Source organism: Aquila chrysaetos, chromosome 3, assembly GCF_900496995.4.
Source record: "Aquila chrysaetos chrysaetos chromosome 3, bAquChr1.4, whole genome shotgun sequence".
Taxonomy (NCBI): domain Eukaryota; kingdom Metazoa; phylum Chordata; class Aves; order Accipitriformes; family Accipitridae; genus Aquila; species Aquila chrysaetos.
Window position 1 is genome coordinate 36,533,002 of NC_044006.1, and position 27,218 is coordinate 36,560,219.

Sequence of the window (27,218 nt, forward strand, 5' to 3'; positions counted from 1 at the left end):
TGCTTTCCCAGAAGTGTCTCCTGAAGAGTGACTTGTGAAAGGAGCTTTCCCAGCACCCATCTGCATGCCGGTTGAGACAATTAGCCAAACTTCTGGCCTTTGTTGTTCCTTGGTGCTCCATAACAGTTTCCTTTGCAGCTCACCTGTGGATTAAAGCTTGATCAAAGCATTGGTCAGACTGTAGAGAAACAGATAGGAAAGAAATGTATTTTAAATATCTGACGAGGACGTTTTTTTGGTTCTTCATTGGTTGTTTTACAGAAAGGTATAGGTAGAAGCCTTAGCTGAGATCAGGAATCTGTTGCTGTAGGCACTGTAAGGAAACACTTCCCAAACAGCTATACTCTAAATGGGCAAAGCAGGCAAAGGATGAAGAAAGGAAGGATTATCTCCTTGTTTTAACAGAGATAGTACTGATAGTGAGGTGTCCAGAGTCAAAGAAGTTGTTTGTTGCAGAAACCAATGTCCTTGGTTTCTCTCCTTTCTTTCCTAACGAGGGAATTGTCCTATTTTTCCTGACTTATGATCAGTAATTTGTTAAAGTAAATAAGTAATAATGATATTTCTCCTTCTTTGTATCTACAGATCGCCCAGGCCTTGTTTGCGTCGAGAGGATAGAAAAGTGTCAAGAGGGTTTCCTCCTGGCATTCGAACACTACATTAATTACAGAAAACACCATGTTGCACACTTTTGGCCAAAACTGCTGATGAAAGTGACAGACCTGCGAATGATTGGAGCCTGCCATGCCAGCCGCTTCCTGCACATGAAGGTGGAGTGCCCCACAGAACTCTTTCCTCCATTGTTCCTGGAAGTGTTTGAGGATTAGAGAGACTGGAGCGGTTCTCCGCACCCCCGTCGCACTACTGGCTGTCATTTCATCCCGTTGCCCGACTCTTCTCACCTCTGTTTGTTCCTCTTCTTCTTTCGTGCTCTTCTGTTTCTTGAGGCGGGGTTGGGTTTTTGTTTGGGTTTTCTTTTGGGGTTGCTGGGGGGCAGTTGTATACACATGGATGAAAACATCCCCTTAATGCGGGTACTTGTGACTATTGCAGTTTGTTCTTCGGTCCTTTGATGTGAATGCTTTGGCAGCTTAACAGTGAAAATACAAACAGACCAATCTCATTCACCAGCACTTGCGTGGTCACCAGCTCACACACATCATTGCTTGGAAAATATGGGAGAGAAATTGAAGTGGCAGAAAATAAATTGGCCTCCAAGTTAAAACAGCTATTGTTAATTTGACCCTGGCAATTCTGTCTAGTATTACCTCATTTTGCAGGGCACAAGTGACCAATTCGTGAGATGAAATTTCTAGTCTTTATGGTTGTTTGTATTGTGACAGTCACCATTATGATCTAGGATCTTCATCATCATCATGATCCCATCATTATCTGAGGATTGTTCCAACAGATACAGTTTAACTGTGCCCCATAAATCAAGTACTTAAAATAATGCAGAGTGTTAGAAGGGACTGACTTTTTTTTTTTCCATGTGTATAAGAAAGTAAGATCCTTCAGTTCTTACTACATTTGAACTCCAAGTAACTTCACTGGAAGGTCTGTTGGAGTAAGGAGGGGAATTTGGTCCTCTGAGGTGCTTTTCCAGAGAATGAAGTCTGCTTTTTCTGAGGTGTGTGGAAAACTTGTCACTCTGAGGGAGAAGGCTCTCTGTCAGGATAGCAGGCTTTCCTCAGAGTTATTCAGGGGTATGAATGCTCACAGAATGAGGACAAGGAGAACGAAACGTTCAGGGTGACCTTCAGATGGGACAGAAACCAACTGTGTTATTAATGACACTCAAGACTGTACAGCTTTATCCCAGTAATACAGTGTTGCTTGGCAGTAATCTTTTGTTTTTTATATATATATATAAAGATTATATGCACGTATATATATAATTTTATATATATATAATTACAAATGTTCAGCAGATGTCTTAAACATATTTCCGTATTTTTATCTTCTCTCTCTCCTTCTCTCACCCTCTCCTGTGTGAGTATGCGTTTATGTGTGTTGATCAGCTAGGTTCTCCCTCCTTGGTGTCTGTATGTGTTTCATTTGGCTAGATTCTCTCTTGATTCCTTTAATTTATTTCCACTAACTGCACTAGCAGGAACCGAACTGAGCAATGACAGGATGTCCTGCTGCCGAAATCTGCAAGCCAGTACTCACAGTCCTGGAATGTTTGGAGGCCGGTGATGAGGGCATTATAGCTAGAGGTTCCTCTCTGTCATCCATCCCCATTCAGGGGTGTTGTCCCTGGGTTTTATAAACTTGATATTAAACCATTCTCTGAATTTGTATGATCCATCAAAAGCATCCTTCCGTTCTTCCTGGGAACCAGAGACTTAGTTCACGTATTTTGCACTTCCTCATACCCCATGTTCTTTCATGTTATGCATTCATTTGTACCAGTTTCTTTCTCTGCTATTTATTGATATATTTGCCTGGCAAGTCAGTGGGCATTGTTAGAGTGGATGTGTTGACTTTCAAAGCTCATGGCCCATATCTAAACCCATATGTTATGTGTTTATCCCTTCATGAAAACATGATACTCAGGAAAACTTATCTCATAGGTGGAACACAATATGTGTGTGTCAGGGGTTAAATTCTTTCCACCCCTTTTTCCCTACATCATTGATATAGCATTTGGAGTGTTATTGGCTATGTTTTCAGGGGTGTGGAATCTTGTCCTCCATGTTTTTTGATACCATATGCACCTGTGATAAGTTGTGAGCACTGATGTTATCACTTAGGGGTTTGTACCCATAATTTTGTGAGAACATAAAACACAATGGGGTGTTCAGGGGTTTTTTGCAGGTAGCAAGGAAGACAGACCATTGGAAATTTGTTCTTAAATGTTTTCTGAAGTTCAGGAGCCTCTGTTGTGGGCTGTGTTTGCTCCATCTTGAAGCATACGTGTTAACAACATCAGTCTATCCAAATTCCTTGTAGAGCACTATGTCTTGGGGACAAGGAGTTAGAAACTTTCTAGCTTTTTGGAACAAGAGGCCAGGCAATGTGATGAACTCACATGTACTCATGCAGAATCTCAGATGAGGAGCATCCATAGCCAGTAAAGAGTGCTAGATACCTGATTTAGGGGTGGCTTGATAGGGAACTGATAGCATATAGGGAAAGCAGAAAAACAGCTGATCCATTATTTGCATCTATACCCACAGTGGCTTGCAAAGAAAAGAGAAATGTGCATGTCTTTTGGAGTTCTATCCTGCCTGGGATCTGAGCATGGAGTGCCTCCTGAAGCCAGCGCAAGTATCTCACCTGTTCGCTAAATGTGAGCTTAGTGTACAAGCTTTTCACTGTGCTGTGGATGAGACCCAGGAGAAAAAAGTCACATTTCTCCCAGTAGTATTCACAATGATCTCACTACAAGGTCCATGGTGCTTCATGTATTTTTCAGAGCTTCAGTTCCTGGAGTTGTGCTGCTGCTTAAGAAGTTCAGTCTGTCATTAACATCAAGAATTCTTACCCTTTGGGCTATAAAGAAAATCAGTAGCCTAAATGTTAATTATTTAGGTGGGAAGTCACTACTCAACAGTGACTTAGCACGTAACTATTGGGGCCCTCATAACTGGCTTTTGAACACTTGGGATTGTCAAGACTGCATTAATCAAAAAATAAATAAAGATCAGAGGTTAGAAAAAACTGTGAGAGTTACTGGATTGATTTGGGGAAGCAGCAAGACATGAAAGAACTTGAAATACCCTGGACAGAACTGCAGTTTGAGACAGTGTTGAGAATTAACACTTGGCACACTGGCTGCTGTAAAAATCATTGCTTATACGGGAACTTGTCCCCCAAGGTCTACCATGGCAAGTTACAAAGTTTTAAAACAGCCTTCGTAAATGGATGTCTGAATTCAGGCACGTAAGCTGCATTTAGACATCCGAGCTAATGGCCTGACTTCCCAAGATGCTGATGCAGTTTGGAGTTGTGCTTAATCAGGGTTCAGAAAATCAGGCCTCCTTCCTTAGGTGATTGCAGATGGACTGAAGTGCCTAAAATCAGGCAACCAACTTTGACAGGTTTGGCAGTGCTTTACGCAGAAAGGACATAATGTCAACATGCTTTTCTAAGCTTTATAGATTAAGTTGAAGTCTGGCATTAATTAACAGAGGGGGATTAGTAGTATTCCTCAATTGAAAACTAAGACCAAGCTCTTAGTTTGACAGATTTGATGTACTGACATCTAATGGCCTCTGATCTCCTACCAGTCTTATTTTGTGTGACTTCATTGACTCCCTCAGTATGACTCCTGATTTATGTGATCATGAGGGCAAAACTAGATCACATGAGGATACTTTTGCAGACTCTTACCAGTGGATACTGACCTTAGTTCTGCAAAGACATACTTGTTTTTAAATATCAGTGGTCTCAAGCCATTGTAGGCTTGAGCCACTGGATTGACCATCTGAGTGGCAGACATCAGTACTACAGTCAGCAGCCTTTGTAGTAACTGGCCTTCTGAGTGAAATAACAAACGTGCACTTTCCAGTACAGTCCAGAGTCTCGTTTCTGATGGTGCCACGTAACTCTCATGTTTGCTTTATGGTCTACGTGTGGGTCTTACATAGAAGATTCTTCCTGTCAAACCTGATTGTCACCATTCATGGTTTTGCCCTGAGTAACACATGCATTTAGATATTCATTTCATGTGTAATCTCAGTTAAGTTATGATATTTATAATGACATACATAGTGTGTGATAATGATTTTTGTTTACATTCTGCCAAAATGTAGACGTTAGAGTTAGACCTCCAGGTCCCAAATCATCCTTGAGCACGCTGCTTGCTTCCTCAGAGGCAGGCATCAGAAAGAGGAAAAAACTGTCCAGAAAGACCATTTATATCAGTAATCTGCCAAGACAGGGCTGTTGATCACAAGCGGAGCATGTCGTTGCTAGTGATGTATTTTTATGCTATGGAACTCTAACCTGTATGTGTCATATTGACTTCTTGCTGCATGAATCATAAATTATAAAAATCAGTCTTACGGTTTTGAGATGTAGCCAGCATTCCTAAGGCTAAACCTTTTTCATTGACAGAATCAAAATCCACAACCAAGAAACGTATTCCTCTCACTGTGAGAGCAATTGAAAGTGTTCAACATTTATCTTTTCACAAAGGAAGAGGCGACAGGACCTCTTAATGTGTCTTGTTATTGTGATCATCTGGAAATGATTGCCAGACGTTTCCTTTTGATACAGCAATGAAGTGATCCGTATTTAAATTTTATAGAGAGAATTTTATTCTAGTGTGATAGAGATTTATTTTCCACTTAAAGACTCAAAACGGTGTGAGCACATTTTTTTACTGCGGTATATTTTTGCTTTAAAATTAAAAACAAAAAAAAGGTTTGGCCTTATCACAAAGTTTTAGTGTGTCGTATAGATGTTAGCAAATGCAAAGAGTATGCATTATTTGTGTGTATCCACATTGACTGATGTCGCCTTCAAAAAGCAATATTGTGCAGGTAATAAGTTGTTTGTGACTGTCCATTGCACAGTTTACCTTCTTTAAAAGCTAACCTTGTTTATGCACAAGACAATCAAATGTAAATCTACATCAGCACCCGGGTGTAGATTAAATTTATGTAAATTACTGAGCACAATGTAAAACATTAAAAGACACTTTATTTAATTACACATTTAATGTTGGTAAAGATAGTATCAGGGCATGAACTAGCTGACATACTGTAATTTCTTTTTCTCTTTTCCTACTTCCTTAGCACTCTTCAGTTTTAGTTTGCTCATAAATACATCAAATTAGTCATTCGTAATTTTTTTTAAAAGAAGGGTGGTTTGGGTTGTTTATTTGTTTTTATGAAGTTGGTTGGGAGGACTTCTTACTTTGTCTATGAGGTTTGTGGGTTTTGCTTATTTGGTTTATTTTTTTATATCAGTTTCGTGCCCTGAGGGTAAGGCAAACATTACACCGTACGGTAAAAAACAAAGTACCTTGGATGATGTATTTTTTTGCAAACAGTGTTAAGAGTTATGCTAGATTGGTAATATTTTTTCAGCCTAAAATATATTAAAAAAAAAATCTGTGATCACAAATGTTTTAAACTATCTAAAGAGAAAATTTGTATATTTGGGGGAAGAAAATAATTTTTACATAGCTTTTGTATGCAGATATTAAAATGTAATTATGAATATAGTGGGCATAGATAACTGTGTAAGCTTGAATTCTAAAAAAGAAAAAGCTTATAACTGAAAAGTTGTCCTGGTGTCTCTGTCTCTTTGTTGCAGGCTGTTTCATCAGCTCTGCCGCACACTTCCAAGCCCCTGGAATGGGAAAAGTAGGACCCAGAGCAGAATGTTGGATCGACTCTAACCTGTTCACATTTCTATCCTTCTGCATCCCTTTCATCATGTACCTCATATCTTATCTCCCCTCCTCCCCACCCTTGGGCACCCAGCCAAAGGTTTTCACTTCCCCACTGTTCACATCAGCCAAACTTAATTCACTCCAGTGAACTGGCTCTTGATTTATGTCTCACTCAATTACATTTTTTTATGGGAATGCCCTTTCTTTCCTTCTCCATTCCCAGTCTAGATGGGGATGGTGTGACAGGAGCAGTAGGCTTCCCGTCTCTTCACGCTTTCCATACCTTGGTCTCCGACCTGTTGGAGAAGGTGTCCTCCTTCAGACGTTATCTTTGTTCTCATACTCGTTTGCAGTTTTGGTTTCTCCTCCAGCCCTTTCACTCCCCTCAGGGAGAAAAGCAAGACCTAGCGCCTGGATCCAGACCCGCTTCTCGGCCTGCCCCAGGCGGGAAACCTATTTCCGGCGGTTGCTTCGCGCTGCTTTCCGCAGGCGGTTGCCGGCCGACTGCCAGCTCCCGCGCCTGGTCCCCTTCCACGCCAGGCGCTGGGAGCCTTCAGGTGGGTGCCGGGCCCCCGACCGACCTCCGCCTGGCGCGGGCGGGAGCGCCTTGCCCACGCCGGGCCTGGCGTCCCGGGGGAGCGCGGTGCCGGCACCGCCGGGGCTGGTTCCCGCCGTTGCCCGTGGGAAGAGGGCCTGCCTTCGAAGGCAGAAGCTCCATCCGAAGGGCCTGAGGGAAGGTGTGAAATCCACGCTCTGCCTCACATTAACTCCCTTCGAGCGCTTCAGTTCAGGCACCTGCGTGCGGCAGTCGCGCCAAAGCCTCTGGTGGGGTTGCACTGAATCAGCACTGAAGTGGGCTGCTCGGGCCCTCCCGGACCAGCTCGGGAGCGAGGAATTGATTTGCTGCGCCACACCTTGTTTACTTGAGGTGAAGAAGTAATTCTGCTCCCACGGACCCCAGTGCACTGGCTGTGACGTTTTCAGGCTTCCTTTGTAGTGGTGAAGTCTGTGTTTTTAAAAAAGTAGCGTGAGGTCTTTGGAGAGAAGCAGTATTCTGGCAGCCATGTGTATTTCCTTCAGTGCATATTTATCACTGCAGAGAAGGATGTAAAAGATGGTCAGTTCTCCCCCCTCAGCACTGGCACTGCCAGCAAGAGTGTGTTCTCGGTCTGTTACGATCTGCCTCGGGCATCCTGAGCCTGTTGTTGAATGTATAGCTGCAGTTTGTCCTTCCTGTTGGTGACAGTGGGTGAGGGTTTTCACCCTTTGAAAACTGAGCCACATCTGAAGGATTTTCTCAGTGCGAACTTAGGAGTCTAACTTTAAACAGCCCTGTGTCTTATGGTCATGTGTGCTGTGTGGTATTCCCAATAGCATCAATGGTTTCAAAATGAAGCATGTTCTTATTAAGAGTGACTGCAGATACAGCACTTTTGAAAGTACAAAAGTACAAGAGCCTCTCCACTCTATTTATCATATTGCACCTCTCCTTTACAGTTTACCAGGTAGAGAAGACTCCTTTCCACATTGGATCACAGAGCATCTTTCTCTCCTTGCTCATGCCTATGTCTGGGGGAGCACAGACTCTGCAGGTACTGACTCAAGCTGCCTTGGTAGGCACAAAGAAAGATGTGCCGGAAGACCCTTTTGCCAGGGTCAAGAAGCAGATTTCCAAAAGAATTTAGAAAAATGAGGAAGCACCTTTTAATCATTTTTGAGAGCTTTGAGACTTCTGAGGTCAGACAATATTGAAAGACTTGTGGGATCCCTGAGTCAGAGGTCCCAAAGGGAGGAAAAATGCTCCTAGGTCATCCTGACCTTGTGGTGCCTTGGAAAGCCACAAACTTGAAAAAATTGTACAAGTTCAGTACCCTGCTGTGCAGAACCACGGTTGCCTTCTACAGGGAAAACAAGGCAATCTATAGTGGATTGTGTTTGGAAAACAGAGTGTAAAAATGTAGAAAAGGACATCAGCAAATCAAAAGCAAAACCACGAACGAGTCATTTCCCAAATGCCATTGGAATTTGAATTTGCAAGAGGCTGTCTGAGTGGGTATGGGGGTAGCTTTAAGCAGTGTCTCTCTAAACAGAAATACTCTAGTTGTAAGAAATAAAAGCAGTTTGCAAAAAAAAAAAAAAAAAAAGGTAATTAAAGGGGAAAAAAGTGTGTGTTATATGTAGTTGCAAGGTCTTTGATATCTCCCTGCTCAGAGGTAGGAGCAAAAAGGGGATGAAGCTGTCTTTGCTGGAATAACTACAGAGGCAGAAAGCTTCATTGCCTGATGTGATGTTTAAAATAGAAATGAAAGCCTGGGCATACCTTAGTGTGTATATAAAGTTGCAGTAGGAGTTGGCTAGGGCTGAAAACACAACCAAAGTGAAATCTCAAAGACATACTCTCCACTCTAAGGAGCAGGAATCCAGGAAAATAAAAAGTTAAAAAGTCAAAGACCTGAAAAAACCACAAATACAGCAATATCTGATGATGAGTCAATTCCTGGCAAGTGGATAAAGCACTAAAAAAAATGGACACTGATGAAAGAAAGAAAAAGAAAGAAAAGAAAGAAAGAAAAGAAGGGGGGGGAGAAAAGAAAGAGGAAACTATTAGAAAAACAGATCAGAACAAAATGCGTGCCCAGGGGTGAGCAATTCAACGTGCACAGAGACTTCTCGTGGTCCAGACAATCCTAGATTTGTTTGCTCATCATGAAAACATGCATACTGGCTTTAGATCATTATTTATTCTCTCCAGAATTAGCCTTCTTAGGAAAAGGCAAAGGGTACTGTAAGCTAACCTTGCACCTTGGATCAGTGTTTACTAAGGTGTAAGAGAGCAGCTGCAATAACTGCAGGTAATGGGCTTTGCAGCTTTGCCAAAAAAGCATGGCTCTGACCATGTGGTGCATCAGGGCCTGCTTAGCCAGCATGCGCTGGGGAGCGGTGCTGTCAAAACTGTAAGGAAGATATGGAGCAAGGCCGAAGGGTCAAATACCATCTCCTGCTTTAGCACTACTAAATTATAGGCTAGCATCCTTCAAGCTGGGACCCTTACTTGATGAAGACTGAGGTATGTTGAGTTCCTGTGTAGTCAAATTTAAAAAACAAAGCTGGAAATAATTAATGGGTCTGAGAGGCCAAATCTTGTGGCCCCTGAAGTCAGAGCTGTAGATAATGGCAAAAGGCGAGAGCCAGGCTGTTGTCTTGGTGAAGTTGTACCTTGCTCCTGTGGAGTCTAGATCACAGGTACTGTCAGTTGCTTTCACAAAAGGCACAAGAATGTGTTTGGCGACTAGGACACAAAAACATAATCCACAATTTAAGAATAGCACAGCTTGCTGAAGTGAGGCAGAATCAGTGAATGTGAGTAGTGGACTACAAGATGCAAAACCATGAACATCCCAGAGGACTGAGTCAGAGAGGGGCTAGGAACATGTAACTCAATATGCTTGTGTTGCCAGGAGTTCCTTTACTTCTTCTGGGCGGGAATAACTGTCCTCTTCAAATACTCAGAGGAGTCTGATAGGCATCAGCTGCCAGCATCTCCCCTTCCTTCCTTGCCCTCTGCCAACCCTTGGAGCTCCTCTCCTGCATCCCCTGGGTCCCCTCGGGCTGAGCTCATGGGGTTTATCAGGGCAGCCTCTAATGTGGCAGTCTTTGCCACCTCTCCCCGTCTTTCAGCGGAGGTCTCCTGTGCTCCTACCACAGGTGTCTGCAGACCAGAAGCCACAATCTTCTGCTAGCCTTCTGCTAGGACCCTTCTTCACACTCTTCTTTTCAGACCTATTTGCAGGAGAGATTGCTCTGCGCTGGAGAGCCCAGCTGGGCCAGAGCACGTGTGCTGTCCCCAGTGAGAGCCTGAGCTGGCTGCCCTCTCCTGTGGTGAGCCCCTGCTCCCTGGGCAGGCATGAAGCCTTGCTCTGAGATGACTGCATCTCCCAGTGGAGAGCACAGGGCTTGGACCTTAGTACTGGATGCAAACCTTGAGGTATGTGGGGCTGTGCAGGGCCTGATCCTGCATTTCTCCACCCCAATACCTGCCTGCCACAATAAGAAAGATGGTGCCGACAAGGCAGTCTGCAGACCAGAGGGGAATGGTCTTGCCCATCACTCCCAAGGAAGAGTTCAGCAGACTTGCTCTTACCTTGTGCACGTGTCTGGGCAGGAGGGATCTATTATCTCCTTCCTGGCCCGTGGCTCCTGTCTCTGCTGCCTTGGCAGGCTTCCTCCAGCTCGTGTACCAGAGAAATGGGGCAGCCCAAACTAAATCTCTTCTGCAGATCTACCCGTGGCAGGAGCAGTCCTTGAGCCAGCTGGTAAATTCCTGTGGGCTGTAGGGAGACAAAGTGTGCTTCTGGAAGGAGCAATATGTCTTTAACCCTTCACAGCTGGGTTGCATGGCTTGGATGTCCTGTAGCTTGTGTCAGTCTCACCCTTTCACTGCTGTGCTCCTCCTGCCTAAGAAGCAAGTGGGGCAGTTTTGCCTGCCTGCTGTCTGACAGCAGTGGGGATGTTTGCAGGGGCTTCCAGGAGGTGTCAGAGCAGGGCTGCAAGATCGGTGTGCAGCAAGAAGACGCTTGAGATGGATGGCAAGAAGTGCGGGGAAAGGACTACAGCCAGCACTTGGGTTGTGCCTATCAGGTTTGTACAGCGGAGTTAAACAGTTCTGTCCCAGCCCTGACTCTGCTGACCACGAGGGCAAGGGCTGCTCTGGTCGAGCTGCAGGAGCCTGGTTTCAGGCAAAGCAGCGGCTGACGGCATGCTGGAGGCTCCTGCTACGACTGCCAAGTGTCATTTTCTTGTCTCCATGATGCCCAAGTTGTCTTTCAAACCTAACAGTTGGTGCTGGAAGTGCAAGTTGCTGCTCTGTAGTGGTACTTGAGGCCAGAGGGAAGTGACCTGTGCTCCACAGCCACCACGTGCTTTGTGACCCTTCTCTCCATTGTCAGATCCAGAAGCACGGGAGGCTGGTGCCGTCACTTCAGTGCAACGAGTGAAGTCCTTCACCACACTCTGGACGACCCTGATAGTCCCAGCTGAAGCCAGGTTATGGGTTTTTTCCGTAAGTCTGGGCATTTCCTCCCTGTGACCCAAATCCCCCTCACCAAATACGTTTTGGCCATGAGGCTACACAGGGCAAATGCATTGCCAAGCTCCCCAAGGCACCAAATGTACCTTTGCTCTTTTGCTCTTGTCCATACAAAAGTACCCTGAGGTACAGGCCCCAGGGAGCAGGACACAACCTGCTTTTGGCTGTGCTGTTCTGACAGGTAGGAATTGGGCTGTTTTCTCTGCATGTGCCTTGAGGAGCTGGAGATGTGGGGCATGTAATAGACAGTGAGCCTCTCTGAGAGCTATGCCAGTGAAGCTGCCACAGCACCCAGAAGCTTTAACGTTCTTCTGGCAGATTCAGGGTTGCTAGGAACTAATACAGCCCGGCCCTCTGCAGTGCAGTGCTGATTCATGCTAACTGAGGGCCTGGCTCTGCTTAAGGTCCAAAAAAAGCCAGGGCATGCCCATGGGAAGGAAACGCCAACCTCAAGCTGCTTGACCAACCAGAGAGCGGAGGGACACAGTGGGCAGCTAATGACTGTTGTGCGGTACCTTGCCAATTAGCTGTGCCCGCCGGTGGTTTGGGTAGCGGTAGCTGACAGAGACCGGCTGACTTATTCCCAGCCAGGCATGAAGGCTGAGATCCCAAGCTGCAGCAGGAGGGGCTGAACAGAGGTATCCAAGCTGCTGTTGCTGGAGGAGCAGGAAGAGGGAATGGGCCACCAACTCCAAGAGTGTCTAAGGATGGCAAATAAAATCTATAGACACCATCTTGCTAGATATCTGAGGCGGAGAAGTAGCCAGTGCCCAAAATGTTTCAGAAGAAGCTGAGCACAAGGAGCTGAGCAATGGGCTTTGCTGGGGTGCTTAGACCTACAGCTCATGGTTAAGCACTTCAGGCTGTCCTCAGAGGATCTGACTTAGGTCTTAGGTACTGGAAAAAAGTGGAGGGGCAAGAAGGATAGCTTGGTCTCCTGAGTCCCACAGCACACACCAAAGCTGCTGGCCTCTCCTTCTCAAAGCGAGCTCTGCTCTTTGTGTCCACACTCCTGGGTCTAGCCCTGAGGCTTCCCCATGGGATGGAAGAGCCGAGCATGCTCTGCTCTGGCACAGCCAGGTCCCTCAGAGGGGAAGACCATCTTTGTGACTGTCTGGACAGTGAACAAGGTGTTTTTCCATTCAGTCAGTAGCTGCTTTATCTATCGTGTGCAGATCATCTCTGTCCTAAACGCTGTTCTCTTCCAGAGTTAAGTCATGTCAGGAGGGGAGGGTTTCTCTGCCACTGCCAGGTCACTCACTACCTGTCTTGCAGCATGGTGAGAGAGCATCTGACAAGAGGCACCCAGGTAGAGTCTCTACCAGGTAGTCCTGGGGAGCCCAGCAAGCTGGTGTGTGTGGCAGCACCAGGCTCCATCTGATGCTTTGCAGGAGACATGGCAGCCTGCAACTCTTAGAGAGAATGCTTGTCTCTGCCTGGCACATCCTGCTCCTTTCCTGTACACCAGCCTTTGCAGCGCGGGAGGACAAACAGGCCCTGAGCTCCCAATGCAGCATGTGTGCAAAAGAGATGTACCCCAGAGGCATGAGCCTTCCCTGGAAGTCCTGCTGATGCCAGAGGTGGGATGAGGTGCACCAGAACAGACTTCTACTCACCAGGTCAAGAACTACAGAGCTGGACAGGAGTCACAAAGGTCTGCCTGAAGGAAACGGGTCGTGACAACGGGGACAGATCTGCTGCACCAGAATCCTATGTGCAAAGCTCAGGAGCAACAGGGACAGATCTGCTGCTTCTGAAGCCTGTGTGCAAAGCTCAGGAGCAAAGTATTCTTTGTCAGGAGTCTCTAGTATTAAAATGGGCATCTGGTTGTTATAAAAACCTGGCATTCACTTGTCTGTTCTCCTCAGAAGTATCCTGTCACCAGAGTCTGCAAGTTGTGAATATTGTTGTGAAGACCCAAGGGAGAAATCAGAGTCTGCGGGAGAAGCTGTTCTGGCCAGAAGGAGAGGGGGTTGAACTCCCTGCAGACTGTGTGTTTGCACAACTTTGCACTCAGCACAGGGCTAAAAACCCAAACTGGGCTGTTCCATTTCCAGTCTGTATCCACAAAACCCTACGCTGAAAAAATAGGTGCTGATTGCCCTGTGAATCAAAGGTCTTCTGGGACAGACTGTTCATTTTGGGAGCCAAGGACGGTTTCAAGTCCCAGGCTGCCCTGCACTGAGGGCAAGGGACCACATCAGGCTGGGAATATCCTTCGCGAAACCACCACGTGCCTCGAGCAGCCTGCGGGCATGCAGCCCGGTAAGCCTGGAGTGGTTAGAGGTGTGCTCCGGCACTGGCACCAGGGCTTGGCTGCTGGTCTGAACTCAGGGTGGAAAGGGCACACAGAGACCACTCGGGTGTGAGGCATGAGATTCTTCTTAATTTTATTTTTATTTCAAGTTCTATTTAAAAAATCAATAGTGAAATTAAGTAATCATCCCATGTTAATTATACCTTGTCACATTTCTAGCCATGCTGATCTGATCTGATTTGCCTCTAGCCTTGGCTTCAGACAGTTGAACGCACCTACACACCATTTTTCCCACACATGTTTTTTCCTGAACTGGGGATGATGACAGTGTTTCAACTTCAAAACAAAGCTCACAAGCTCAATTTCTTTTTTTTTTTTGGTGGTAAAGAAGGTGGTAATCAGGATTTTAACCAGGAGATGTCAAGACAAGACATGTGTCTAGGACAGGACAAGAGGCTGGACTAGTAAGTCAGGTTTCAGAATCACTTTCATGAGCTGCGATGCTGTGCTTTTATCCCTCCACAGCTCCCGGAGGCTGATCCCAGTAATATTTTAATCTTCAACACAGAAGTAAAGAAGATTTTTTTTTTTTTTCATTTTCTGGGCTTCAGAAGAGACTTAGGAGTTGTTTGACTTCCTCAGAGTCAAGATGTTTGACTTCTGCAAAGTCAAGTTAGCCCCTCTCAGCTGTTGATGTTTTGTGTCTGCTGCAGATGAAACTCTCCTACTGCTCAATGTATATTTTAAGCAGAGAGGTTGATCAGTAAGAGGGAACAGTTGTCTGCACTGACCATTTGGCCTTCACTCCTACATGTCACACATATGCACACACTGATTCCTGAGCATTTTCTTTTTCAGCATGCGGCAGTAGCTCCTGCCCTTGGATCGGAAGTCAGGTGCCAAGGTCTTTTAAGAAGGAGGGCTACTCTGGGTGGATGCCAGTGCTCTCCATAGAATGGAAACTGCCGTCACTCTAAAAGTACTGCAAAAGCTTATATTCTTTGTGAGAGGGAGCAGACTTTTCCTATTGCATAAGTTAAGGGTCAGTTATGAAAACCTCGCTCTTCTCTGCTGTTACAAGCTGTGGGATAGCTCAGGACTGCATTATTCTTGGACCAGATTTGAAGTAGTCTAGCACTGAACATAAGAGCATATTCTGAGCTTTAATTTGCTTGGCCCTAATTTTAGAAGTTAATGCAATATTATTGTATTAAGAAATCTGCTTGTTGCCTTCCCTCTAAGCTTCCATCATGTCCTCAAAACGGGTACTGAGTGGTTTGTACTGAATTTTCCCATTTTTTCCCCTGTCACTTCAGGCCCACTAAACGTAGGGTGCCAGGAATAATTTTTGTATAATGCAACCTAACTGATGACTAATAATATAATAAGACCCAAGACTTGAAACTGTTTTCAGAATTTCCCTTCTTGAAAGGAGAGGTCAAAAAAAAAAATCTCTATTTCCCTCCTCTGTGTATATCTGTGCATAAAATGCCTTATCTAATAGAGAAATGTATCCTTCTGCTTCTGCTTTGGAGCATCAGTATTTTAATGATTTTGAAGTGCAAATATGGTAACTAACAGATGAAAACTATAGCCTGCAACAAGTAAACAGAGAGATAAGTGATACCTTAAGGTTTGTCTAGTTTAAAGACCTGATGTAACTGATGATGATGGAGTTGGGTTCAGGCCCAAAAGCTGTTCAGAAATCAGGTGGCTGTAGAAAAAAATCTTGCTTGCATATAAGAGTCAGCCATCCCCATAATTTATTTCAGTGGAGATCTTTCTGAGTGAAACATCTTTTTTTTTTCCTGAAGTGGGCTTAACAGCATTGAGAAGTGATATATTTGTCTAAACTATCAATGAGAGCACTTTGGCTTTTTTCATCAGTTTTATGAAATGCAGCAAATACAGGGAACCATTTAAAGGCCAAGTCTTGTTAAACCTTTACCCCTGGAGCTGGGCTTACCCATGACAGCAAGAACTTGTCTTTGGCAAAGTTGAGCCTGTTGAATTTTGTGTATGGGTTAAACTTTGTTGAACAGGCACAAACAGCTGTGTGGAGATTCTGCCTGTGGTTCAAACCAGTTTATGCTCATGAACTAGGTACCAGTTTAAGCTACATTAAAACAAGAGCATGTCTTTTCCCCAGCCACCTCTGCTTGGCTGTGCTGACTGGATGAAACTGTAAAAGCCTAAGGACCAGAGATACATCTCAGCCTGGCTGAGGTGGTTATTTGCACCCACAAAATGGGTTTCTGAAGTGCTAGCAGGGAAGAACAGTGGTATGACCTTGGCATCATTCACCCCAAAGCATATTAAATTATACAGCTCTCTGGACTGCTATGAGAGTTGTGGTAAGTGTTGGTGAAGAAGTGATGCTTGTTTGCCTGTGCGTGGTGAGGTCTGCATCACCTGGACAGTGGGTACAGGTCCGAAGGGCACATGTGTTGCACCTTGCTGTATGGCTCCTGCCTCCAAGCCCGTCATCCTTGCCTCCACAGAGAGTCCCATTGCCATCAGTAGAGCCACTGAGACAGTAAGACTCTCACAGGGTATGCTAAGATATGAATCTGGCCCTACTGTGGTATTTCAAAGATGATACTTCCTATGGGCGAAAAAAGGCAATGAGAAGAAACATACAGTTTTATATACAAAGATGCTCAAAGACCATGAAAATTCAAGCACATACAACAATCCTTTTTTTAAAAAAAAGCTATAGAAGACTGAAAATGACCCCGTCTGGAAAAACAAAGGAAAAAACAGCAACTGGAGGCTGCCTGTGATCCCTGTTGGTGATTCACAACAGAAGAGTGTTTCCCTGCCATGATGTGCACCTGAGCAGAGACTGCTGGGGCTTTGAGTCACAGCACTCCACACCACCCAGCCTCTCTGCACAGAGCCTGCGTGAGGGGGAAAAACCCCAAAGGAACTGGGTTTTAGAAAACATCTCATTCGGTTGGAAAGCCACCTTTCCAGCTAACCCAGTTTGAAACATTGTGTTCCAACCAGCCCAATGCACAGTCACAAATGAAGATACAAAATAAAGTGGTTTTTACTGAGCCCCGATTTTGTGACAGCAGACTATAATGTCTGCCTAACATGCTGTGTGCCTGGTCAAACCATGCCAGCTGTAAAGCAGGGCAATGTTTGCATCATCTCAGTTGTTTAAAACATTGGGACTCTTCCCACATGGAAAGGATAGCGCATTATGCTGTGAATGTTGAGTTTGCTCCTAGGTACTAAGTGGTAGCTTTTGTGACAGATGCACCGATGAATAGATGCAGGTAGCCATTTATCATCTAAAATGTCTCTGCTGAGAAATACAGGCTGGCTATGAGTCTTGATGCATCAGGATTGCTGTCAGAGCTTCTGTAAGGGCCAGGGTGATTTTAGTCTGATTCTGCACAGACTTTTTTGAACTGCTCCATGGTTCTTGCAGCACACAGCTGGTGTGGACATAGGTGAGGGAGGTAGGAATTTTTGCTGCCTGAAAATCATATCATATTCACAACACAAATGCCAGTTACACTCTTTGTAACTGGGCCCTGCAGACAGGCTGAGCTTGTCCCTTTGAGGAATCTAGCCGGAGAAGTGCACTGAGAAGCTCAGGTAGTTGTTTCCTTTGGAACTTCATTTGTGACTGCACATTGGGCTGGTTGGAAGATTACGTGTCAAAGTGGGTTAGAGAGAAGGCTGGTTTTCCAACTAAATTAGATGTTTTGTAAAAACATTCTTCTTTCCAGTAACTTTCTTGATTCTGCAACTCGGGCATTCTTCAGATATAACATTGCACTTTATCCTGGGACTGTAGCATGGGCATGAAAACTGGGAAAAAAAACCACCTTCAGCTGGAACAAAACAAAAACTGGTTTTGGAAATACAACCATAGGATCTTATGAAGCTTTTTGGTAACTATGTCCCTAGCCAGAGCGCCTCTTTCATGCCTTATCATCTGGCCTCTTTGCACAATGGCAGAAACTGTCAAAGGAGCTCAAAACTCCAAAGACCCCAACCTGTGCAGCAGAATGGGGGCACATAGGACCCACACCATGTGCTGCTAGAAAGCATCTCTGGCATTCCTGATAAAATAAGTATAGGAGAGAGAGCAGTTAAAAGCTTTTCTTTCAACTACCTTCTTTCACAAAGTACTTTTTGCCAAAACTGCAAAAGTCACAGAAAGAAGAAAAATCCAGCTAATCTAAACTACAGGAAACCTCAGGACAAGTAGCTTGCCAGACTATATGATGAACAAGATTTAGAAATTACCTACTTAGATTTACCCTTCTGCCTCCTTTCCACAGTTGTTTGATTTCACAAGTTTTGCTAGGGAGATTGTAGTTTAAATAGAGGAGCTTTGCCCAAACGCGTAGCAAAAAGTACTGGAGAGTTTAAAGTGAAAAACAGGAAACTTCTACACCACAGGAATCCTGAATGTTCAGTTTAAAGAGGATTCACTTATTGGAAAATGCTAATTATTGACTTGAGGGTAATAAGAATGATAAATGTTCAGAAAAGAGGACATGAGATCAATTTAAAAAAAAAAAAAAAAAAGAGACGTAGTCCAGCTAAAAAGCATGTTTTACCTTTTGGGGGGGGAAATCTAAAAATCTGTGACTACACAAAAACCCTGGGATAAGTGTTTAAGACTTCACAGGCTGAGGAACTCAATTGAATACTAGACTTTGTATGGCCTATAAAGCTTGAAAAGGGATAGTGAAGCCACGCCATAAAGGCCAGAAAATGTCCATTTACTTTCTTCCAAGTACCAGACAGACCATCTGGAGATGGCAGCAGACCTCAAATGCCTGTCACAGCCCCAGTCTTTGCTGCCTCCTCTCTGGACATCCCTCAGAGCTAAGCTGAGGACTGGTGGGCAGCAGCGAGCTATTCTCTCAGCCCTCGGCCAGCCCCCACCTTGCTACTCAGCAGGAGGCTGGCCACTGGTCAGGGTGAGGGCTCTGGTTTCCAGAGCCGAGGCTCCTGCTCAATTCTTGCCCAGCCTGGATGCAAGGATCTGGCATTGCATTGACTGGGAGGAACACTTTCATCCTTTTCCTGGGGCCAATGAGGCTTGCACTTGGCCCACTTGCTCAAGACGACTACTATGGGCAGGAGTAGCAGGAGGATTAGGGAAAGGAGCAGCTGCCACACTTCATTCCTTCCTGGGTTTTAGAAGACTTCCAAAGTCAGGTTGAAGGCTGGGGCACACAGCCATTTCTGAGCTCTCCTGCCCTTTGATGAGCCCACCTGAACCCCAAGCTCAATACTCTTTGTGGCCTGACACCCCTGACCCCATCCCATCACTGCACCCAAGAGACACAGAGACAGTCTGGAGTTCCTGCACCACATCCTGGTGTGTTCAGCTCCATGGGCCCACAAAGGAACATAGCTCATCAACTCCTCCTTTAACAAACTTAAATCTGAAATTGCCACCAAGACACAAACACCTTCCTCAAAAATGTGGGCGAGCCCAAACTGGACCAGGACAAATAGGAGACCTCTCCAGCCTGAACTGCAACTCCATGAGCCTCCCTGGTCTCCATGGCCAATTGTGGGGCTGTTCCTCCCATCCTGGGCACAGATCCCAGCCCTGTCCTCAGCTCCAGCCACATATGACAGGGAGCAAAACCATCAACTTGCTAGTTGAAAATACTAATTCCTACCTGGCCTCTGCCATCACAGGGCCTCTTTCCACCTGTTCCAGGTACGCAGAGCCAATGACCCATTTTCATCCCACCGCTACTCCATCTTCAAGCATTAAGAGAGACCATGCTGTCTTTCCATACAGGGGAAAGTCACTTCTTTATTTCATGTAGTCCTCTTTATTCTGTTTGATCTTTGTTGATTTTTATCGCTAACTTCATTCTACTTTTCTATAAAATGTGGTGTGTTCTTTACATGCAGATATAACTTTCACTTCTATTTGCTTTCCTCGACAGGGATAATAATAGTGTAGTTTTTAACTCTTCGTGAAAGTCTTGTTGCTGCCCATAGTAATAAATTAAATTTTTCATCACTTATGGTTTGCTTTTATGATCATGTGCTCATCCACCTTGAAAGAGTAGGATTTATGCAGAAATACTTGAGTAAATTAACTATCTAGGAAATCTTAGATAGAACTTAATAATGTCCTTAATATGATTTTGTACTTAAACTTTAAATCTTCAAAGCTGTAACACAAGCAGTTCCTATTCTTTCTCACCTTTTTTGTATGATAAGGTAGCACCTGTTACAACCAGACTCTGTGCCAGTCTTGCCAACATCTCAAGAACATGAAAATCACAACCATCATCTGATCTAGCATGTCATGTGAGGAGATGCCCTTCCAGGTGGGCATGGGCACTAAACTGCAGTCCCCCAGTGCTCTGGCTTCTCTCCTATTGTCTATCTTGCTTGTAAGATATACCCACCAACAGAGTGCAGACTAAGCCAGCCAGCCTTTTCTGGCATGTGGGGTCACTGACAAAAAAAAAAACCCTCTTTTCTCCTTCTTCTCAATACACTTTTTGAAGAAAAATAGTAGGCTGGAGCAAACTGATAGTCTGTTCCCAATGTGTGAGATCTGACAGGTCTAAAAAATATATGGAAAGAACTGGTAAGACTTTGTTTATATGCCAGTCAGGACATGTCCTCAAAAGTAGACCTGTCGTCTAGCCTTATGTCGCTGGTTTGGAGCAATTCAATGCAAAGAAATATTATGTAATGAGAAGATACAAAAATGACAGAGAGCAGGTATAGTCTCAGTAATAACTCCTGATCATTGAAGATCAAGATGGCAGAGGGTGATGCAAGTTCCCTGAGCTCTGTTAGAGCAATTACGACAAATATAACACAGAATCAGAAGCCAGAGGAGCTTTTACTAATAACACTTCTTTAATTAAAATGTCCCATACATATGGACAGGAAAAGAAAGAAACATACTGTGGGGAAAGGGTTGCTAATCTTAGCATAGTATAGAGAAGGTGTTTATAGTTTGGCACCCTCTCATTTTTTCCTCTTAGGATGTTCTGTGTTTTACATTGTAAATACATTAGGTCCTTTCTCACTTGTATTAAGAGAATTTAAGAGAGTGAAGGAAAAACTGGCATATATTTTTAAAAAACATCATCAGTAAAAAGATTGCACAGTTTAGCATCAACAATCTGAACTTCTTTAAACTGTGCAAAACCAGAAAGTGACAGCTTTTGATTGCATCTTACATGTTTGCACATAAATTACAAATGCATCTCTACTGCACTTCTATCCTATTCCAACAGAAGGTAATAACTGTTCCCTCAGCTGGCAAGACCTTTGCTTCTCCTATGCCAGAGTAACTAAAAGCAAAATTGTAAAAATTCTGATTTCTCAAAAGACTTGAGACCCCTGATTCCAACTTTCTTTCTCCAATGTGCTATTTAAAAATCCTGACTTTGAGACCTTTTTCACAAACCACTCGTAACGCATATTCCACTTGCAGAGTAATCTGGCTCCACCAAGTGACAATTGTTGTGATTGCCAGTTTACACCTGCAGTTAAGATAATACAAATTTGGCACTAGGTACCACAACAAGCCAGTCAGATCGAATTTTCAATGGAGAGCTTTCAGCTCCAGTAATCCATGTCCCTTAGATTATTTCACTATAATACCTATGGAACAGGTCATGGTGGGGTAGAAGGGTTGCAGAAAAGCAAACTGTTTCCTACAGACCAATTTCACAGCCTTCCAGATGCTGGGTGAGGTATGTACCTCTAGAAATATGATGGGAACTCGAGAAGAGTGTATAAATGATCATACCATGTGGCCTTTTTCATACAAAGGTCTGAAAGACCATGCATTAGAAGGCTCAGACAAAGTGGAGAAACTTGCTGACACACGGCCATGAGGCAGGATGTTCTCATACCTATTCTGCATAATCATTTTTGAAATAAAAGGTACTCTGAAAGAAGTGAGTGAGGAAATTGAAAGCCAGGGACAAACTGTGCATGAGACAGTGAAACAGATTGCTTTGGAAGCCATGTTTATGAACCCACTCAGAGACTCTACACATAATCTTTTACAAGTGTAGAAGTGTGGGGAAAAGTAGACATGCTCAGACCTGGAACTGTTACTATCAGATGTTGGCATTTGATGCTTTTTCAACATCGCTTGTTTCCTAGTCAGTTGTAAATTTTAGACAGTAGGATTTCCTTTACTACCATTATTATTTGCATTTTTATCATTTTGCGTGAGGGAGGCTATGGAAGAGTTGAAGCAAGTCGCCTTTCTTTAGTCCAGGGTTCTCCTTCGGTGAATAAGTAGCAGAGGGACAAATACAATTGATAGGAGGCACTGACCAAAGACATGCGGGTGAGCTGTGAAATTAACTGTTGCATACCCATGCATACAGATCTGCATGGGTGCACACAAACACACATACAACACAGTCAAAAGATGTATAGGCCATTACAGATTAATTTAACATCTTGGGTATTATAGTTCTCTCTGTCATGCTCCCTAGCTGCAGTGGAGTATATCAGAATGTATGCATGGTATCACAGATAATGCTAATTTTTGTGTTCTCAGCTACACACTCCTTTGCAAAGACTGCATAAGGTGAAAGAGAAGGGGAAATTACTCAGCATGCCCAAGGGGGATGAAAGTCAGAGGAACCACAAGAAAGAGTAGACAAACTGGCTCAAGAAAGGATGGAAAGAACTTACCAGACAGGGCTAGGCATAAATTGTTGCTACTCAGAAAGTCACTGAGTTGGCTGGAGTGACATCTGCTAAGACACAGTAATCAGGACAAGAACTGAGGATGCTCTTTTTTTCCTTGAATTTTGTCCCTCTGAAGAACCAGGAAAGTTTTATCCTGTTTCTTTCCCAGGCTCAGTCCACAGTTCTGTCCTTGGCATGCTCCAATATTACTTGGTTTGGGTTACAGACTGGTGGAGTGCTAGTCAGTGGGAAAAGCAATCCTTGTGATTTCAGGCAGTACAGTAAGACTAACAGCATTACATTCTGCTGACCCATCAAGACAACAGCCCTAGGGTTAAAAATCCTAACTGAAAACGGAGTATTGAGGAAATAGCATCCAATATTCTGATCTAGAAGCAGGGCTGTTTTTCTCATATGATGCCAATGTGCACACAGAGCACTGTTACTAATGTTCCTGTTCTTCATTGTATTACACTGTGCCACCAGCATCCAGGTTTCTGCATGTGTTCATTATATGGTTAATATTCAGCTCTCAGATGGTTAATCTCAGGTTGTGACAGGTATTACAACAACAGCTCTATGCCAGGATACTCTGTTTTACCTGCAGGTGAGCTGCTTTCTGTTATGTCAGGTTTCATCATCATCGAGGTCGACAGTACAGATCAGAGACATTTTTGTCTCATTATACCACTGTTCTACTTTGAACTACTTAATCACTAGGAAAAATGGGGAATAATTAGTGGAGAGCCATATATTTTTAAATTTTTAAAAATTTAAAAATTTTTTAGAAAAGTATTTTTAAAAGACTAAATAAAAAAAGTTTTGATAATTAATATCCTGTTCAACAGTTACTGGGGGATAGAGGGAAGAAATACTACAAGTCTTTTGGCCATTTACTTACTGAAGTCTTGCTTTAGTCATGCAGGGATGAGGATAGTATGTGTGTGCTCATTTGGAGAGCGATGTGTGAGGCATGCTTTGAGATGAAGGTACTGGGAATTTTGTATTTGCTTGCTTCTGGCTGTGTGTTTTATTACTGCTGTGTAACGGAGAAAGTGAGGGGTCTAGTGAACTGATGGGTGATTTAAAGATATACACACCATGGAGGAATTCAGAAAAAGCGAAGTTCAATTATACGTTTTATTGACTTCTGTTTCCCCCTTTGCTCATTATATATAGTAACATTATACATGTTACTATTGTATTACTAACAATATCAATGTTACTAATTGGTATATGTATTTTTGTAATGGTGCCATGGCGTGAGGATATACCTGTGGCATTCTAGATTTTATCTGCACTTAGACCGCTATATGTTAAAGTATTAATAATAAATTCTGTCTGTTGTAGAAGAGACAACTGTATCCAACCTATATAATAACCCCTGTATATATTTTCTTCTTTGGAATTTTTTCCATAAATAGATCAAAATGTTTATTCATCTTTTACCTATTTATTTACACTAAACTGGTAAATAACTGAAAATACTTTAGAATAAATCTGTACATCAAGAAGACAGTGATACAATTAATGTGGCTATGATGATTTAGAGCATATGCATTTTACCTTAATGAAACATATGTTGTTTCATATTAAATTAACTTATGCTTGTTTGCTGTTATTGTGTATGCACTGTTTCAGTTGTGAATATGCTAAAGTATATCATTGAAAGAAGAAACATAAAAAGTAAAAAAAAAAAAAGGCCAGAAAAATTTCAGCCATAGGAACTAATATTATGTTCTGTGACTTCAAAGGCAACTGACAGCACTACAGTCCTGCTTGCCATTCACTTACCAGTCTCTCCTTCCATCCAGAATTGGGAAACATGTAAGTAAGTGCCCTTCCAACTAAGGAGAGGAACACAGAGAACACTTTGCAGTATAATTACATTTGATAATACACATAATAGTGTACTATGTTTACCTTTTTCTCCATCTTCATACTTTGCACCTTGTTGTATCCAGCACAGTTTTCAATCTATCTCTTGCTTTGATAAAAGTAGTGACATATGGATCACATCTACAATCCTGTCCAAGCTGAGCTACCCTGATGGTTTTACACCATCATTGTTGTTGCCTGACACGGGCACAAGGCAGCTGAAGTCATGGGAGGGGTATCTTAGCTGACATTCTGGAGGATACCCCACTGCCTGCATCAACAAAAGCTTGCTATGAGTCATCTGTGCATGGTGGCTTTTCTGCCCTGGTCATTCCCTGCATGATCAATGGGCATCACCGAAAATGAGTTGACAAAACCAAATACAGTGGGTCTAATCAGTCGACCTGACAAAGCCATTGAAGTTGCTCCTGTTACTGAAATTACTAGAAATCTTTAAACCATTTTCTACCAAGTACTGTATTACCAATTTTTCTTACAAACGTCCAATAGATATGTTATAATTCAACTTATTTGAAGACTTCAATCAGGGAAGGAACCAAAACAGCTAATTAACATTGCATAGGACATTTCAGCTCCAACTTTTTGCTTAGTTAGGAAAAGCAACTTTCTGACTTAAAAGCACTTTATTTAGACCTCTAGCAGCATGTGTTGGACAACAGCATTGGTTTCAAACTCTGATGAGAAGTGTCTGGAATGCTCCCAGAATCACAGCTACAATTCCTTTAATTTAACATAACTATATGATGTAACACTATCCATATGACTTGGTAAAGTGAGATCAAACCGCAGTTGAGGTTATATCTTTTAATCCTCCACCAACTCCAGTCACTGTAACAACTCTTTGACATATGAATACACCTACCTGCAATAAACTAATCCAGACACAATATAGCATCATCTTCATAGAGAAGAACATTGATCTGCTTACAGTAGAGGGTCACTTGAGTTAGAACTATTGACTACTTGGGAAGATTCATTATAAAAGTACTAAATAATACGGAGGAGGTAGCTCGCAGATTAGCTAATACAGTAACAAAGAAATACAAATGTTTTAAAATATGAGTAATCTAGAAACGAGCACAATTTGGTAACAGTTTCTCAGTACCACTAATACCAGAAGTAAGAAAACAGTGATGAGAAATTATTTTTTCTTGATAAGTATACTTTGGAAACAAGGAGGGAGTAACTAGGACTGCCTTTGGATAGCCAAGAGGAAAGCAATCCAAAACAGTTCATTTAATCCTAATCTGTGTATTGATGTCAAGCAAATAGATGACTAACGGCTAAAAGACCTTATCAGCATTGTTAGAAACCACTAATTGCTAGTTGGCCAAATGCAAAATGTGTTAGCCATAAGTGAGGCAAAGTTTACAGGGAAAAGTATTATTTTGGTTAGACCAGCTGCTGTTCAGCTGGAAAAACTAGAAAGCTTAGTCTAATTGAACTATTAATCAATGAGAATTTAGAGGCAGCTGTTTGCAAGGGGACACATAAAGATGTTAGTGCCTGTTGTACAGAGGGATTTGCCTAACTATTGGGGTAAAAAAAGAGTGGAGGGTTCGTAGGGTGTTAGCATGAAGATAATTTACAATATCATAAAACCAGTACTGTGTTGAGCACTTGTTCCTTAACATCCAGTAGAGTCCTTTTTTACCCCAAGCCTGTAGGGCCTTGGGGGCTTTTTCAGGTTTGTTTGGAAGGAGGTTGGTAGATCTTTGTAGAAGCTAGGAAGAATGAGCAGAGGGACAGAAAGGAGAGGAGGGGGAAAGTGAAGAGAAATTGAAATGCTGTCTTGGCTTTCTGTGACATTATGAACTAAAACAGAGGCTTTAATTGTCTAATTTGCTCATCATTTTTCATCTTGAAGCCTAAGAGATTGTGACTTTTTATGGTATCATCTCATAACTCAAAAAGGGATCTTTACACTGGATAATGAAATGTGTTCTCACAGCAACTTATTTGATAGACTGAAAGTGAATCCCAACTTTTTCAATGTAAATCAAGAATAAGTTAAATAAAATAAACAGATTTACACCACTGTAAAAGCTATGCAGACAAAATTAGTGACGCTGAGCTGAAGAAACAAAAAATACAGAATATTCCAAGTAGTGAGTATGCATAAATGGAGACGTAGCGTGACTGTGGTTTCCATTCTCAATCCATAAAAGGCTTTTCCAGTTTGGAATATGTCCCTGCCTATGGCAGGGGTGTGGACTAGATGGTGTTTAAAGGTCCCTTCCAACCTAAACCATTCTATGATTCCATGGTTCTGGGTAAGTACCTTTTATTAAGCTGTATTTACCTTTGAAAATTCTATACAGTACATTTATTTTTATGATTGGCAAAGAGAAGGAACCCAATGCAGTAGAAATTGTTTGCTGTCCTAAAAATGTTGTTATTCATTAAATTCTACCTTTTTTCCTTGAAGGATTTCCACAATGTGCTGCTGGAGATGGTGAAATACTTGGAAGTGAAATGGAGGTTGATAGTAACAGAAATGAGCCTTCTCATTTTATTTCATAGGTCTGCCAGCAGTCTGACAATGCCATTTCCTTAATGAAAATGGCTCCAGACAAAGGTAAACAAATCTAAGTAGAAATTAGGCATTGTTTCTAAAATATAATTACTGCTTTTGAAGTAATTGTGAAGTAATTTTCACTTATTATCATAAAAAGAGTACATTAACGTCAGTAAAGGATAAACCTTTTGAATGGAGATGCCTAGCAGAATAGAAGAACTTGAAGATGGGCTTTCTTATATCTGCCGTCTATTTTCATTATCTTCGGAGCAGTTCAATAGAGACAACTATTGTTCAGTGGTGCAATTAGTATTTATGTAATCAACAGCTGTTACAAAGTAAAAGATTTAGAAAACCTATTTAGAAAAACAGATGTGGCCTGCAGCTAAAATTCCCAAACTGCAGTAGTTTAGAGGAATTCTCAATCAGTAGT

General features: G+C 42.9%; 1 protein-coding gene across 20 annotated transcripts in view; it reads left to right on the plus strand.

Annotated features, from left to right (window-relative positions):
* THRB (thyroid hormone receptor beta) overlaps positions 1–6,238 on the plus strand; it is a 177,829-nt gene extending 171,591 nt beyond the window's left edge. For all 20 annotated transcript variants that reach the window (XM_030008212.2, XM_041122424.1, XM_030008208.2 and 17 more), the window contains one exon: positions 586–6,238. In XM_030008212.2, the coding sequence (XP_029864072.1) occupies positions 586–827 (242 nt within the window). In that variant the 3' untranslated portion in view covers positions 828–6,238. The remainder of the gene's footprint in view (positions 1–585) is intronic.
* Positions 6,239–27,218: the final 20,980 nt, after the last annotated feature.